General features: G+C 37.0%; 1 protein-coding gene across 1 annotated transcript in view; it reads left to right on the plus strand.

The window, feature by feature from the left end:
* FBXO11 (F-box protein 11) overlaps positions 1-17,747 on the plus strand; it is an 86,749-nt gene that overhangs the window by 67,674 nt on the left and 1,328 nt on the right. Inside the window, exons 12-22 of the mRNA XM_012638865.1 lie at positions 4,545-4,762; positions 5,696-5,781; positions 6,914-7,008; positions 8,062-8,184; positions 8,269-8,354; positions 12,428-12,504; positions 12,880-13,023; positions 15,668-15,778; positions 16,445-16,552; positions 16,865-16,973; positions 17,566-17,664. Coding sequence (XP_012494319.1) covers positions 4,545-4,762; positions 5,696-5,781; positions 6,914-7,008; positions 8,062-8,184; positions 8,269-8,354; positions 12,428-12,504; positions 12,880-13,023; positions 15,668-15,778; positions 16,445-16,552; positions 16,865-16,973; positions 17,566-17,664 — 1,256 coding nt within the window. The remainder of the gene's footprint in view (positions 1-4,544; positions 4,763-5,695; positions 5,782-6,913; positions 7,009-8,061; positions 8,185-8,268; positions 8,355-12,427; positions 12,505-12,879; positions 13,024-15,667; positions 15,779-16,444; positions 16,553-16,864; positions 16,974-17,565; positions 17,665-17,747) is intronic.

Below are 17,747 nucleotides of genomic sequence, written 5' to 3' on the forward strand. Positions count from 1 at the left end.
GTCTCGCTCTTGCTCAGGCTGGTCTTGAACTCCTGAGCTCAAACAATCCGCCCGCCTCGGCCTCCCAGAGTGCTAGGATTATAGGCGTGAGCCACCGCACCTGGCCCAAAATATATCTTTTTAATTAGCTAGGCGTGGTGGTGTGTGCCTGTGGTCCCAGCTACTCAGGAGGCTGAGGTGGGACAATTATTGGAGGCCAGGCATTGGAAGCTGCAGTGAGCTATGATTGTGCCAGTGCACTCCAGCCTGGGCAACAGAGCAATACCCTGTATCTAAAAAATAAAATAAATGTCATAGGGGTGGCAAATTGCTATAAAGTTTTTGGAGCATTCATTCTAAATTTCTGAATTTTAACTCATCACAGGTGACAGATACCCCCTATTCTTTGTGTTAAGAGCTGACTGTCCTCCCTCTTCTCCTTTCACTTCATCTCACTTTGGATAGTCTCCCTTAGATAGGAAGTGTAAGTTTTAGATGAGAGAAATTGCACATTAGTTTTCTTCTCCAGATTTACCTCTTGTGCCTAAGTTATTTCCATGAAAATATATTACCTTTCTATCCTATGGCCCATTCATGCCACTAGATCTCTATCACTTTAGAAGATTATTGGCTAGGCTCAGAGTCTTCAGTTACTTGGGGAAAACTACACCATGTTGAAGGTGTAAGGTGACATTTGTTAGCTCTTAGCACCCTCTTCTTTATCCAGATTTCTCAGTGTTTGACAAGTATATTATAGATTATAGTTTGGGGTTGTAGAAGTTTATTTCAATGAAGATAGTATATTTTCTTCTGTCTACTTTTTATTTTGTTTTATTTGGAGAATTTCTGGTGAAACTTTTGAACACTTTTTACTTCTTAATAAAGAATATTTCACTTTTAAAAAATTAAGAGTTCCTGTGGTTTGCATCTTAAAAAGGCAAAGCAGAATTCTGTCTAAATTCTTAGAGTTCTGCTTTATTGGATTATTTTGCACTAGAGGTATCTCTTAACAAAATAGATGCACTTTATTAAAATATATTTTAAAGCAAAATTACATTAACTGAACCCATAATAAAGAGGTAAAATTGTATAGCAAAGAATACGTAATTATAACTACCCTGGAAGGATACAGTGTGTGAGTGTGTGTGATGGGATAGGAGAGTTGAATTCTCATCTCCCCCTAATAGGAAGTCAGTAGAGAATACCTAAAACTGAAAAGTCAAAATATAATAATACAAATATGTTACTTAGAAATATAGAGATAGGCCGGGCGTGGTGGCTCAATGCCTGTAATCCTACACTCTGGGAGGCCGAGGTGGGAGGATTGCTTGAGCTCAGGAGTTCGAGACCAGCCTGAGCAAGAGCGAGACCCTGTCTCTACTCTAAATAGAAAGAAATTGGCCAAACAACTAAAAATAGAAAAAATTAGCCGGGCACAGTGGCGTGTGCCTGTAGTCCCAGCTACTCGGGAGGCTGAGGCAGGAGGATGGCGTGAGCCCAGGAGTGAGAGGTTGCTGTGAGCTAGGCTGACGCCACGGCACTCCAGCCCGGGCAACAGAGTGAGACTCTGTCTCAAAAAAAAAAAAAAAAAAGAAAGAAAGGGATAAGTCAGAAGAATCGGCTAAAAGAATTGAAAGTGGGGGCCTCTGGATAAGGGAAAATGAGAAGAGAAGGATGCTGTTTGCCTTAATGATCTTGTGGATCTAGTTGACTCTCGTAATGATGTGTAAAATCAAAACCTAAAGAAAGCAGAGAAAGAGCATCCCCTGAATTTGAATATAATGTTTAGATGATGTATATCAAAGTTCCAGTGCTGTATGTTTAACTAGTATAGCCAGGACATGACCATGGCCTCTTGTTGGAATCTTCAACAGAGCCCAATAAATAGCACTTCTTTCCCTGCCTCATTTCTGAACAACTTAAGAAATAAAGTCATAAAGTCACGTGAGGAGGCTGGATTATCACCTTTATTACTCTTAAAAGTTAAGTTGAGCTGGGTGTGGTGGCACATTCCTGTAATCCTAGCTACTCAGGAGGCTGAGGCAGGAGGATCACTTGAGGATAGGAACTCAAGGCTGTAGTGCACTGTGACTGTATTTGTGAATACCCACTGTACCCAAGCCTGGGCAATATAGTGAGACCCCATCTCTAAACATAAATAAATAAATAAAGATTAAGTTGGAGGACACAGCTTAGAATGAGAGCCAAATGGGTCTGTTTAAATGAATCCCAAAATTAAATAGGCTTGTCCACTTAGTCACAGGCAGGGTTCATGGAGGGGTAGCAGAAGGTATGTCCCTAAGGGCAGCTCACTTCCATGAGTAAAAAGGATGAAGCTGAGTCAAGCATACCCAGTTTATTTTTTGACAAGTTTACCAATTAGATATATCATTCAGCTGCTGGCAGAGAAAGACTAAGAATTATACTAATTGAACAACTTTCTTACAGATAAAAACATCAGAAATGAATAGTCCCAATCTAACATTAAGGACTATTAGTCTGTCCTCTTTTTGGTTTTTTTTGATAGTTTTGCCATAATAATACACACAAACACACCCAAGTGTACATTAACTTTTATTTAGTATAAAATCAGAGAAGAAGAAAATAGAATATTTGAAGCTGCTATCTTTAATCCCATAATCAAAAAAATTATAATTTAAGTGTAGAGATGTAATTTATAGATAATTTGTACTTTATTTGTAGAAAATGAAACCTGAAAACTACTTCTGAATGTCATTCTTAGAGATATGTTTTCTTCAAGAGTTAGGCCGGGTGTGGTGGCTCACGCCTGTAATCCTAGCACTCGGGGAGGCCGAGGCAGGAGGATTGTTTGAGCTCAGGAGTTCAAGACAAGCCTGAGCAAGAGCGAGACCCCGTCTCTGCTAAAAAAAAAAAAAAAAAAAAAAAAATTAAATATGTGATGGGTCAAAAGTATTCAGAGTTACATCCTGTTTTAATCTCTACTAAATTTGGCAAAAAAGTTCAGCACATCCTATTTCAGTACTTGCTGTGTGTACAGGCTCATGTGGGTGCTCCAGAAGTTAGAATAGTCTTTTTTTTCAGGAGTTTATAATCAGGTAGAAATGAACACAACAAATAAAGAAATAATACAAGGCAGGCGGTACATGGAAGTAGCATAAGAAAAATACTTAGTGCCGAAGAGTTTTTAAAGAGAGAGAAAGAGCAAGCACATTCAGTTTTTGAAGAGAGATAGAATTAGGGGTATTGAATGGCTTCTTAGAAATGCCATCTTATAAATAACTTGTTTTTCTCTTAATATTCAGTCTTGATTGAGTCTTTGACATTTAGGATATCAGTATTATAGTAACTTTCATTCTCATTAAATATGTCTATAATAGAAAATTTAAGAAATTCAAAGTATAAAGAAAGATATAATTATCCATAATTCCACCACTCAGATAATGACCACCTCATATTTTTTTTTTTTTTTGAGACAGAGTCTCACTCTGTTGCCTGGGCTAGAGTGCTGTGGCGTCAGCCTAGCTCACAGCAACCTCAAACTCCTGGGCTCAAGCAATCCTTCTGCCTCAGCCTCCCGAGTAGCTGGGACTACAGGCATGCGCCACCGTGCCCAGCTAATGTTTTTTCTACATATATATTTTTAGTTGTCCAGATAATTTCTTTCTATTTTTAGTAGAGATGGGGTCTCGCTCTTGCTCAGGCTGGTTTCGAACTCCTGAGCTCAAACAATCCGCCTGCCTCGGCCTCCCAGAGAGCTAGGATTACAGGCGTGAGCCACCGTGCCCGGCCCACCTCATATTTTTGTTTCATCCTTCAAGTTGTTATTCTTTAAATAAAATTGAGATTATACTTAATGTATACTATTTTAAAACCTGTTCTTTTCATTTAACGTGTATAGCATGAGTATAAGTCTTCAAAAACATTTTGTTTAGCCAGTTCCCTATTATTGGGCGAAGATGAGCTTGTTTTGTTTTGCTCTTTCTGTAAGTCTCCAATTATCCTGCCTCCGACTCTCAAGGGGCTGGAACTACAGGCATGTGCCACCATGCCCAGTGAATTTTTCTATTTTTTGTAGAGACAGGGTCTCACTCTTGTTCAGGCTGGTCTCAAATTCCTGGCCTCAAGCAGTCCTCCAGTCTTGGCCTCCCAAAGTGCTAGGATTATAGGCGTGAGCCACCGCACAAGGCCTATAGGTCAACTTTTAGAAATTGATTTGTTGGGGCATTTCTGAGGCAACCAGGGTTTGTTTTCTTTAATGATTTCCACCTTTTGTTGAAGGATATATACTTAATAGATAATGGTATTTATTTACATTTGTTGAATAGCTCTTTTTCTGTTTTTCTTTCCTGCCTTTGAATGTTCTCAGACTAATGAGAGGATGTGTAGTTCTTTATTTTACTAAAACATTTAAATCTTTTTCTTTCCATGTTTATTATTTCAAGTTTAGTTTATATCTACTTTTCATTCTTAATTCTTCACCATTTCTGATACTTAATTTTGAGATATACATTAAAATTTTTTAAATGGCATTTCTTTTTTCGAAAGTAGCCTTTACCTACAGATTTAATTTCTGTATTTTTCAGGGTTACTTTGAAAGTTGCAACATACACAGAAACAGGATAGCAGGCTTTGAAGTAAAAGCCTATGCTAACCCCACAGTGGTTCGATGTGAAATTCACCATGGGCAGACTGGAGGAATATATGTCCATGAAAAAGGAAGAGGACAATTCATAGAGAATAAAATCTATGCAAACAACTTTGCAGGTGTATGGATTACCTCAAATAGTGACCCAACAATAAGGTATTTACATGTAATTATGGGCAGAAATTACTGTTTCACTTCAGGGTTTGTCTTATAAGAAAAATCAAAATATTAAGCTTTAACTCTTAAAAGCTTTTTCTTAGAAATCTGACTATTGTAAAATTAGATTTCCTAGTTAAAGTCTGCATATCTGAATGAGACTAGCTATTGCATATTTATTTTTTGGTGTTCCATTTGTTTTTTTATTGGTAATCTAAGCCATGCACAATATCATTTTATGAACAGTTGCAAATGCTGTAATTTTTATTTTAAATTCATCAAACTGCATTATAGGGCTGTGGCCTTCCCTTAGAACTTGAATGAATTTGTCTTCTCTCTTTTTTTCTGAGAGTTAGCAGATAGAATAACTCAGGAAACTAATTATCCCAAAGATTCTTGGACAGAGAGACTAAAATTGTCAAAAACTCAAAACTTCAAGCCGTCACTTTGCCTTCATAGTTCCTACAGTCCCCTCTGGCCACAGTAAGGAAGCAAATGAGTGTAGTCTTAAAAGCATTGACCAAGACTGCAGAACAGAGCTATTATGATTTAAACAAATACCATGAATTATTTTTAATTGTCAAATTTTATTTTCCACTAACTTTATGAAAGTAGATTATGAGACTTCCATCTTGTTAATATTCATCAAATGTTCCTAGATCAGCTAAAAAATGTGTTTGAATGTATTAGCTGTTTTGAGGGAATTTCAAGAACGCTATTTGTCTCAGATAATAATTGGCTTTTCCAAAGCCTTAGGTCTTAAAAGAGAATTTAGAAATCATCTAGTCTGAGTGTCTCATTTTACAATTAAGAAACTGAGGCCCATAGAAGTTAATTAATTTGTCACATGACTATGAGAGACCTTTCAGTTGTATAAAACAAGTAAGCTTTGCTGAGTAAATGCTTATTTTTTATAATTTCACATAATTATAGGGGGAATTCTATATTTAATGGAAATCAAGGAGGAGTTTACATCTTTGGTGATGGACGAGGCCTTATTGAAGGAAATGACATTTATGGTAAGCATATGGTTTTGTTTTATAAAACTTAAAGATTGGCCTATCTTCTTTGTATGAGCAAAATGGACCATTTTGAAACTATCCAAGTGGGGGAACTAATCCAGTCTCTTTAAAATCTCAATAAAGATTATTCTCTGATATTTATTCACAGGCACTATGCCAGATACCAGGGATGAAAATATAAATAAAACTCTAGTCTCAAGGAGTACCTACAGTTGTCCTTAGATTCACTCTATTGTTTAACAATTAATAAATTATTTCTATGGTAGTTTAGTATACTTTGTACTAACTATAGAAAGAAAATATTTACTCCTCATTAAAGCTTTAAAACATTAATTCAGCAATTAGATATTTGTGTGCTCCTCACCAATATGTTCCTAGGCTTTCTCTTCTGCTGACACTAACCTGGATAATACTTACATAAATTACGCTTACTAAGTGTCAGGTGCTTAACTTAAGTCATATGATACATCAACCCTATGAGGGTAGATACTGTTAAATGTTCATCAGGATACAGAGGCACAAAAATACTTATTGACCAGTATACAGATACATAAAGAGGTTAAATAACTTATTCAAGGTTACACAGGAAGTAGAATTCCTGGGGTTCAAAACTTGGCAGCCTGGCTTCAGAGTCTCTCCTCTTTTTTTTTTCTTTTGAGACAGGGTCTCATTCTGTTTCCCAGGCTAAGTGCAATGGTATCATCATAGCTCTTTGCAACCTTAAACTCCTGGGCTCAAGTGATCCTCCTGCTTCGGCCACCATAGTAACTGGGACTACAGGGGTGCACCACCATGCCAGACTAATGTTTAAAAATTTTTTGTAGAGATGAGGTCTCACTATGTTGCCCAGACTGGTCTCGAACTCCTGGCCTCAAGCAGATCTCCCCCTTCACCCTCCCAAAGTGCTGGGTTTATAGGAGTGAGCCACCGTGTCCCACCCAGTCTCTTAACCACTGTGTTACACTGCCTGCAACCCTTATGCATCTATTCACACTCCTAGTTCCCTTAATTTTGTCTTGTTAATGCTCACTAAAATTCTAGTGTAAGAATTGTAACTACCTAATGTAAAACTCTTACTGTGTTCTTCTAGGCTCCAAATGTTGACAATGTAACTTTTATTTTTAAATAGGCAATGCCTTAGCAGGAATTCAGATTAGGACAAACAGTTGTCCAATTGTTCGACATAACAAAATTCATGATGGCCAGCATGGTGGGATTTATGTGGTAAGCTAATGAATACAGTTCTATAAATTCATACATCAAAAGCAAGGGTGAGAAAGAGTTTCCTCTTTAGCTTTAGGTAGGCCATATTCAACTTCCAGAGTATGAATTTGTGGCCATCTTTAATATTTATACAATAAGTAAGACTCTTGTTTTCCCTGCCAATATCTGAATGACTTCTAATTTTACTGTGTGTGTAGTGTTCTGTAAAATTTAATCAGCAGCTGTCTAAATTTAGGCATAGGAGATAACACCTTTTTATTAAAGTCTTTATTATTGGTAGTATGGGCTAAACACACAACAACTGATTGGCAGTGTGAGTTATATTTGTTACACTGGACTTTTGCCAACATGACTACTGTATGAGTCTCTGAAGTTTTACAGAAGCATTAAGTAAAGTTGTAATGTCACTGGAAATAATAATACTAGACTTGTAATCTTCTAAAAAAGCCAGCTTTTCATTTGAATTTATGTTGAGACATAATTGAGTGTCTTTCAAAATTTTCTGTGTTAAGTCTTGTGTCTTCTTTCATCATGATACCTGAAACCATTAAAATTGATTCAAATAAGAAAATATAGGAAATTTCAAAAAAAGTTCACCTGATATACCAGGTGTGACTTTTAATTTTTATTTAGTTCTAGAGATGGCCATGTCTTCAATTTTCTGCTAAAAGTAAAAATTTGGGGAACATTAGACCTTATAATTTTGAAGTGATATCACCAGTAATATGTTTGAAATAATTATTAATTTATTACTAAATGAGCAGTCTTCTGTTTGTTACACATCTTAGAATGAAATAAGAAGAAAATTGAATGCTATTACTACTGTTAACTGTGATAGATTTAAAAGTACAAAACCACTTAAAGAACAGTATAAAAACTTTGGAAGCTTAAACACAGGTAGAGGCTACATAAAAAGAATGTCGTCATTACCTCCTTACCTAGATGAAAAAACAAAAATTGAAATTTTTTTCCCAACTGTCTATAAAGGGGATAACAGTATAAACTCCTTGCTTATAGAAGATATATAGTGTAACCGGTGTAACTTTTATTTAGCATGAAAAAGGACAAGGCGTAATAGAAGAGAATGAAGTTTATAGTAATACTCTGGCTGGAGTCTGGGTGACAACTGGCAGCACTCCAGTACTGCGAAGAAACCGGATACACAGTGGCAAACAGGTAGGATTAGCTTGGACACTAGGATGGGAAATGTGTTATTTTGTAAACACTTGTCATTTGAAATTTTTTTTTTTTTAATTTTAGGTTGGTGTTTATTTTTATGACAATGGACATGGAGTGCTAGAAGACAATGATATCTATAATCATATGTATTCGGGGGTTCAGATAAGGTAAATGTTTTCACATTTGACTTTCTTTTGGGAGGGACTTGGGAGTATGTAGGGTATGTGGAAGAAATTTCCTTGTTTAATGGCCAATCTTTATTCCCCTTTTGAATATATATTCACATTCTTATCACAGTCTTGACTTAAATTGTCAGAATTTTGCTCTTCTTAGTAGGTGAGGACAGAAGCCAATGGCACATGTAATGTAAGAGCTCGTTTCCACTGTACTGCTGTCCACTATGAGAGTCACATCAACTACCAATATGCTCCTTCATACTTAAAGAGTGGAAGTCCATATAAAAATACTTTTGCACTCACTATGCCTGGCATATTGTTGACACTCAGTAAAATGGGAACTTCTGTTTTTATGCTGTTGCTGTAAAATTAATAGTTTCTTATATTGTAATGGTTTTGGGAAGTATAGTAGTCCTAATGATCATATAGAGCCATACCTCATTTTATTGAGCTTTGCTGATGTGTTTTTTACAAATTGAAGGTTTGCGGCAACCTTGTGTAGAGCAAATCTATCAGTGCCATTTTTCAGCAGCATGTGCTCACTTTGTGTCTCTGTGTCTCATTTTGGTAGTTCTCATAATATTTCAGACTTTTTCATTATTATTATATCTGTTGTGGTGATCAGTGATCTTTGATGTTACTATTATAATTGTATTTAGAACGCCATGAACTGCACCCATATAATGCAGCGGACCTATTCAACATAAATGTTGTTTGTGTTCTCACTGCTCCACTCAGTGGCTGTTCCCCAGTCTCTCTCCCTCTCCTCAGGCCTCCCTCTTTCCTGAGATACAACAGTCTTGAAAAGTAGGCCAATTAATAAAACCCTACAGTGGCCTCTAAGTGTTCAAGTGAAAGGAAGAGTCACACATCTCTTATTTTAAATCGAAAGCTAGAAATGATTAAGCTTAGTGAGGAAGGCATGTCAAAACCTGAATAGGATGAAAACTAGGCCTCTTGTACCAGTTAGCCAAGTTGTGAATGCAAAGGAAAAGTTCTTCAAGGAAATTAAAGGTGCTACTCCAATGAACACATGAATGATAAGGAAGCAAAACAGCCTTATTGTTGATATGGAGATAGTCTGAATGATCTGGATAGAATATCAAACGAGCCCCAACATTCCCTTAAGCCAAAGCCTAATCCAAAGTAAGGCCCTAACTCTCTCCAATTCTGTGAAGGCTGAGAGAGGTGAGGAAGCTGCAGAAAAAACGTTTGAAGCTATCACAAGTTGGTTAATGAGCTTTAAGGTAAGAAGCCATCTCTATAACATAGAAGTGCAAAGTGAAACAGCAAATGCTGATACAGATGCTACAGCAAGTTATCTAGAAGATCTAAGATAATTAATAAAGGTGGCAACACTAAACAACAGATTTTCAATGCAGACAAAAAAGCCTTATACTGTATTGGAAGAAGATACCATCTAGGACTTTCATAGCTAGAGAAGAGAAGTCAATGCCTGGTTTCAAGGCTTCAGAGCTTCAAAGGGCAGGCTGACTCTTTTAGAGGCTAATGCAGCTGGTGATTTTAAGTTGAAGCTATGGCTCATTAACCATTCTGAAAATCCTAGCACCCTTAAGAATTATTCTAAATGTGCTCTGTCTGTGCTCTAGAAATAGAAAAACAAAAACCCTGGAATATAGCACATCTATTTACAGGATGGTTTATTGAATATTTTAAGCCCACTGTTGAGACCTGCTGCTCAGAGAAAAAAAAAAAATTCCCTTTAAAATACTACTTAATAACAATGCACCAGGTCACCTAAGAGTTCTGATGTAGATGTACAAGAAGATTGATGTTCTTACAGCATCCATTCTGCATTCCGCAGATCAAGGAGTAATTTTGACTTTCAAATCTTTTTAAGAAATACTTTTTGGGCCGGGCGCGGTGGCTCACGCCTGTAATCCTAGCACCCTGGGAGGCCGAGGCGTGTGGATTGTTTGAGCTCAGGAGTTCAAAACCAGCCTGAGCAAGAGCGAGACCCCATCTCTACTAAAAATAGAAAGAAATTAATCGGACAACTAAAAATATATAGAAAAAAAAAAAAATTAGCCGGGCATGGTGGCACATGCTTGTAGTCCCAGCTACTCGGGAGGCTGAGGCAGAAGGATTGCTTGAGCCCAGAAGTTTGAGGTTGCTGTGAACTAGGCTGACGCCACAGCACTCTAGCCTGGGCAACACAGTGAGACTCTGTCTCAAAAAAAAAAAAAAGAAATACTTTCTGTAAAGCAGTAGTTGCCATAGATGGCGATTCCTCTGATGGATCTGAGCACAGTAAATTGAAAACCTCTGGAAAGGATTCACCATTCTAGATGCCACTAAGAAAATTTGTGGCTGGGCACAGCAGCTAGTGCCTATTAGCACTCGTAGCACTCCAGGAGGCCATGGTGGGAGGATCACTTGAGCCCAGGAGTTCAAGACCAGCCTGGGCAACACTGTGAGACCCTGGCTCTACAAAAAAATTTAAAAATTAGTGAGGTATGGTGGCATGTGCCTATAGTCCTAGCTACTCAGGAGGCTGAAGTGGGAGGATCACTTGAGCCCAAGAGTTGGATGCGGTAATGAGCTATGATCACACACCATTGTACTCACCTGGGTGACAGAGCAAGACCCTGTTTGTTAGGGGAAAAAACCATACAAACCATTTGTGATTCGTGGGAGGAGGTCAAAATTATCAACATTAACAAGAGTTTGGGAGAAGTTGGATTCCAACCTTCATAGATGACTTTGAGGGGTTCAAGACTTCAGTGGAGGACATAACTGCACATATGGTAGAAATAGCAAGAGATCTAGAATTAGAAGTGGAGGCTGGGTGAGGTGGCTCACGCCTATAATCCTAGCACTCTGGGTGGCCAAGGTGAGAGGATTGCTTGAGCTCAGGAGTTTGAGACCAGCCTGAGCAAGAGCAAGACCCCGTCTCTACTAAAAATAGAAAAAATTAGCCGGGTGTGTTGGTATGCGCATGTGGTCCCAGCTACTCGGGAGGCTGAGGCAGGAGGATCACTTGAGCCCAGGAGTTTGAGGTTGCTGAGAGCTAGGCTGACACCACGGCACTTGTCCAGGCAACAGAGTGAGACTCTGTCTCAAAAAAAAAAAAAAATAAAAAAGAAGTGGAGCCTGAAGATGAGACTGAATTCCTAAAATCTCAATGATAAAACTTGAATGGACGAGGAGTTGCTTCTTATGGATGAGCAGAGAAAATGGTTTCTTGAGATGGAATATGCTCCTGGTGAAGATACTATGAACATTGTTAAAATAACAAAGGATTTATAATATTATATAAACTTAGTTGATAAAGGCAGCAGCAGGGTTGGAAAAGATTGACTACAATTTTGAAAATAGTTCTACTGTGGGTGAAACGCTACCAGACAGCATTGCATGCTACAGAGAAATCTTTCATGAAAGGAAGAGTCAATCGACTTGGCAGACTTCATTGTTGTCTTATTTTAAGAAATTGCCATAGCTACCCCAACCTTCAGCAGCCACCACCCTGATCAGTTAGCAGCCATCAACATCGAGGCAAGACCCTCCACCAGCTAAAAGATTATGACTTCCTAAAGGCTCACATCATGAGAATCTTTCAGTCATAAAATATTTTTAAGTTATGTACATTGTTTTTTTAGACATAATGCTCTTACATACTTAGTAGACTATAGTATAGTGTAAACATAACTTTTATGTGCACTGGGAAACAAAAAAATTCTTGTGACTCTTTATTGAGATACTCATTTTATTGCAGTGGTCTGGAACCAGCAATATCTCCGAGGTATGCCTCCATAATTCAGCCCTTCATTTTACGTATGAGGAGAGTATATAATAATAATAGTCATTTAATCTAACCCCCTCAGTTTATATATTAGGAAACTCTATGGTAATAATATAATCCAAAGATTATACTGGCAAAGTATGTTCTGTGGAAAATATAGGATTAAGCATAATTAAACCACTTTATTTAGTATGTTAATTCTTACTATGATTGATATGAATTTCTCCATTATTACCTCATGTAACATGAGATGTGAGAGTAGAAACTATTGAAATGGTATTATTTTCTTTCTCATCCATAGGACTGGAAGCAACCCCAAAATTAGACGCAACAAAATCTGGGGAGGACAGAATGGTGGAATTCTAGTTTATAACTCTGGTATGTCTGATATGTCATCTCTTTCTCTGTGTTTATAATAGACTTTAGAAATATACCTTCTAGGCTGGGCATGGTGGCTCACACCCATAATCCCAGCACTTTGGGAGGCTGAAGCGGGAGGATTGCTTGAGCCTAGGAGTTTGAGACCAGACGAGCAAGACCTCATCTCTACAAAAAGTCAGCTGGGCATGGTGTCATGTGCCTGTATTCCCAGCTACTCAGGTGGCTGAGGCAGGATTGCTTGAGCGCAGTAGTTTGGCGTTGCAGTGAGATACGACTATGCCACTATGCTCCAGCTTGGGCAACAAAGCAAGACCCTGTGTCAAAAAAAAAAAGACAAAATCTTCTGAATAACCTAAATTTTTGCATTTATAGGTCTAGGCTGTATAGAAGACAATGAAATATTTGACAATGCAATGGCTGGAGTCTGGATTAAGACAGACAGTAATCCTACACTAAGAAGAAATAAAATCCATGATGGAAGAGATGGTGGCATCTGTATATTTAATGGGGGTCGAGGTATTGTTGTTAATTTTGCATTAGTGAAAAACCCAGTTTTCCATTATTCTTCCATATCTTTAATGATCAATGATATTGCCAACTAACATTAAGTTATAAATGGTATAACATTAAGTTATAAATCCTTATCAAGTTGAGATGGGTTTAGATTAGTGCCTAGAGTTAAAGGAGACAAATGTTTACAGTACTTTTCCTTTTGTAGCCACCTTGACTCTGCCAGTTGTCAGTAAGGCTTTTTTAAGATAGCGGAATTTGTTTACATTCTCTCTGAAACTTTTATTATTCAGAATAGCGATATGATTACAATAAACTTATAAGTCAAGTTATAGAACTAGGTCTGAGAAATTAATTGATCTGTAAATATCTATAAATGTCTGTAGTAAACGGGTATTGCTTTTGTAACTGTTTTCAGCTGTGTTTGTTGGAGAATGGAATTAATGAAGCCAAGATGTGCCTGGTTTGGTATCCATAAAGGTCAAATTACTTTGCATTGAGTCAAAAGTTCCACAGTGCTTGCCCCTTGCAAATACACACGTTCATAGAGATTGGGGGAGAATGTCAAATGCAAATCTCACTATGCCTGAAACATCAGTAACAAAACATGTATACCATATACGGGAGGATAGCTAGTTAATACTCTAATATACCAGGATCTAATGAACAAAATTTAATACTATGGCCAAGCAGTGGTGATTCCATTAATGAGACTCTCAAGGAGCTTAGAATCTGGTAACTCAATAAAGCGGCATATTTCTGATAGGAGCCTTTACAAGATACAGTGATGACACACAATACAGAATGGTTGGTTTTGTTTGCAAGGTGTTGAGAACAAGGTTCATGCAGTCAGATTGCTCTTGAGCTGTGTCTTGAAAAAACAAGTATTAATAGATGCTCAATGGTAAATTGGGGGTGGGAGTAAACAGGCCATTCCAGAGTTGTTATTACACTTTCATTTGTTCTTTACATACTGATTGAACACTCCTGTACCAACCACTGTGATACAGATACTAAAGATGTAATGGTCAATAAAACAGTACAACATTCATAAAATATACAATCTAATGGACATTGTAAACAAAAGTCGAAAGGAAACGGAAAGTGGTTTAGTAAGGCAATAGCTACTGCAAGTTGAGGCTAGAGAAGGGGCAAGGCCCAAATCATGAGGTTTTCTGTATGCAATAAGGAGTTTGGACTCCATCTTAGCAGTGGCACTTGAAGAGGCTGTACTGGAAGTATGCATGATTAGAGACAGGGACTTGGAACAGTCCAGGCAAGAAATAATGAGAGCTTGAACCAAAGTGATAGAGCATGAGGGTAGGAGAGGGAAGGGGGCACATATTAATGGTATTAAAAAGGGTAGAACCAAACAGGACTGGGTCACATGGGGGATGAGAGAAGAGTGAAACATCATGCTCAGAATTCTGATTCGGGTGATTGCTGGGTGGTACCTTTCACTGAGTTAAGGAATATAGGAAGAACTGGTCAGTTTTAAGCATATTGAATCCAAGGTTATTTGCGATATCCCAGTTGGGATGCCCACAAGGCGATTGATTACACTAAGCTATAAACAGATTTAAGAATTAGCATTTATAGTTTGCCCAAAGAGTGTGTACAGGGTGAGAGTCAGGGATGGAACCTAGAAATACTAATATCCAAGAAGTGAAAAGAGGGAAAATCCCAAAAAGTCCCTGAGTCATTTCAGAGAGATTTTACCCTGTCATCCAAGAGAAAGGAATTTACAGGTCAATACTGTGAAATACCAGATGTCAAATGTCTACAGGAAAACATGCCTCACATCTTTAGGGATCAGAGAAACACCAGTACACAATTACAATTCACTGTATGTAAATAGGTTTTGTAGGAATTTATGGTAGTTTTACAGGAATAGTATTAGATAACACTTATTTAGTGCTATGTACTTTTACATGTATTAACTCATTCAATCCTGATAGTAACCCTCTGTGGTAGTGCTATTATGCCCATTTTACAGTTGAGGAAACTGGGACAAAGAGAAGGTAAGTAACTTGCCCACTCAGATTTAGTAAGTGGTAGAGTCTGAAGGCCTGAAGTCTGATTCTTCAGCTCACTTTTAATCACTGAGGAAAACTGAAAACCTCCCAGAGGAAGCAACATTAGGAAAAGAGTACAGAATATTCTAGAAAGCTTTAAATGGTAAATTGATTTTAAAAAGTATCTTTCAGTAGTTCTGAAAGCAGAGAAGAGGCATGGTAAGAGGAAACTGATCAAGGAATGATTACAGTAATTAAGGCTAGAAATAATAAGGGCTTGATTGCCTGAACTAAAAACAGGTTGCAAAAGTTCTAGAAATATTTCAAAGGAATTATTCATTAAGAATCAACTATGTACCAGGCACTGAGGATAAAGTGGTGAGTAAACTTAGACATGGTTGCTGCTATCACGGAAATTTGAGTTTACTGCTTAGAATACTCTTACCTGTCATTTAAGCATTTTTTTGTTAAATCCTTATTACCTCTGAAGAATAAACTCTTTTTGGCTGAAAAAAAATAGTCCTGTGAATTTTACAGTGCAGTTAATAAGAAACTAAAAGCTAAATAACCACCAAGAAGTCTAGTAAAGTTTGTTATATGCATTAGCCTTAATCTAAGGAAATATTTTATTATAGGTCTCCTTGAAGAAAATGATATTTTCAGGAATGCTCAAGCAGGTGTTCTCATCAGCACTAATAGTCATCCAGTCTTAAGGAAAAACAGAATATTTGATGGATTTGCTGCAGGTTTGTATTTTCTTTTGTTACCTGTGGCTTATTTATAGTTCTGTAAAGTGTTTGATTTGGGGTATATTAATTCTCTTTTGCTTACTAACTGAATGCCTGTCTATTAATAATCACGAGAGCGCCTAATCAAGTTCTGGATTTTTCCATTCTAAGCCATATTTCTAAGAAATAATACTCTTACTGTTTAATAGTAATTATAAAACATTAATTGGAATAGTTTAAATGCAGGCTTGTTTACTACCATTAGGAATACAGATAAATTCAATCCTTCTCACCTCACAAACACAGATTTTTAAAAAATATATTGGTAAATGACATTCCTTTTCTCTTCAATATGTTAAACTAGCTGCCACCTAAACATACTTTTAGGCAATATCCCACTCTAATAGTTTGCAACAAAAGTTTTGAAGTGTCATTAATAAAAGTTATGCATCATCTCTATCACTCCTTCCTTTAGCAAGGATAATGGGCCATTAACAGTGAAGTGATAAGTGAATGTTACTGTCCGTGACTCAGATATCTGCATTTTATTCTTTAACATTAAGAGAGAGTTAATAATGTACTTTTTTATATAAAAGAACCAGTTTACTACATTTGCTAATTTCAGGCTTCTTTTAACAAATAGTATAAAGTGATACATCTACTTGTTTGTAAATTTCACTTCAGGTATTGAAATTACAAATCACGCAACTGCAACACTAGAAGGCAATCAGATTTTTAACAACCGCTTTGGAGGCTTATTTTTAGCATCTGGTGTTAATGTGACAATGAAAGGTATGTTGAAGTCTGTTCCGCCTATAAATACATGAAATATGCCATGAGAAGAGAATGATAATCAGAAGCCATTGTTTAACTTGATTCCTTCTGCCACTCTCCAAGTTGGCAACAATTTAAGAGAAGTATTTTGAAAGAAATAATCTTTATTTGGTTCTAAATAGTTGGAGTATTTTGCACAAGGAAAATTCATTTCTATGCTGATTTATTACAATTAACTTCATTGGTTAGCTTCGTTTAAAGCTCTTAAAAATAGTGGCTCTTCTATTAGGATAATCCTATAATTTTTACTTACTCTTTCTTTCATTACAGATAACAAAATAATGAACAATCAAGACGCCATAGAAAAGGCTGTTAGTAGAGGCCAATGTTTATATAAAATATCAAGTTATACCAGCTACCCCATGCATGATTTCTACAGGTATATTTCTAAATTATTTGTGAGTCCTGAAAAGGGGAATGTAGTGATTTCCAAAATGCTGTTTGCCAGTTGAAAGAGAATATAACTAGAAATTTCATAATTGTCCATATTGACTTCTGTAATCTATCCACTTGAAGATCCTGTGTCTAAGACCATAAATACGGAAAAATGCAGTACTACAGTGACAGATGTCATTCAAAATGTGGGCCAGTATAACATTGTTTTCTTAGGAGTTTCACAGTAAAGCTGTCATTAAGTGTTCAATATATCCCAGTCACTATGACAGTTCTGACTCCTCTTTTCCCCAAGTTGATTCAGCCCAGAGAGACTTGATAGGCTTTTTTAAACCAAAAAAGTTTGAACTGCCTTTCTACAACTTACAAATCATTCCTTTTTCTCAGAAGACACAAGACAGGAAATTCACTTATTCCATTGAAGTTCCTTTTCAGAATTAATCTGGGCGGGAGCCACAAAAATGTTCAGTTTTGGTCCTCTTTTCTTACAAGCCAAAGGTCATAGGGTAATAAACAAAATGCAGTATTTTGAATTAATGACATATTTGAGAAAAATAACATAAGCCTTTGCTTTTTAGATGTCACACTTGTAACACCACAGATCGAAATGCCATATGTGTGAACTGCATTAAGAAGTGCCATCAGGGACACGATGTAGAATTTATTAGACATGATAGGTATGTAGCCCACTTGCTTGCTATGTTACCCAGTTACTTTCTTCCCTTACTTTCCTAATTTTTGGGTTTTCATTTTGCTTTAG

The sequence above is a fragment of the Propithecus coquereli genome, unplaced genomic scaffold (genome assembly GCF_000956105.1).
Source record: "Propithecus coquereli isolate 6110/MARCELLA unplaced genomic scaffold, Pcoq_1.0 Scaffold136, whole genome shotgun sequence".
NCBI classification, from domain to species: domain Eukaryota; kingdom Metazoa; phylum Chordata; class Mammalia; order Primates; family Indriidae; genus Propithecus; species Propithecus coquereli.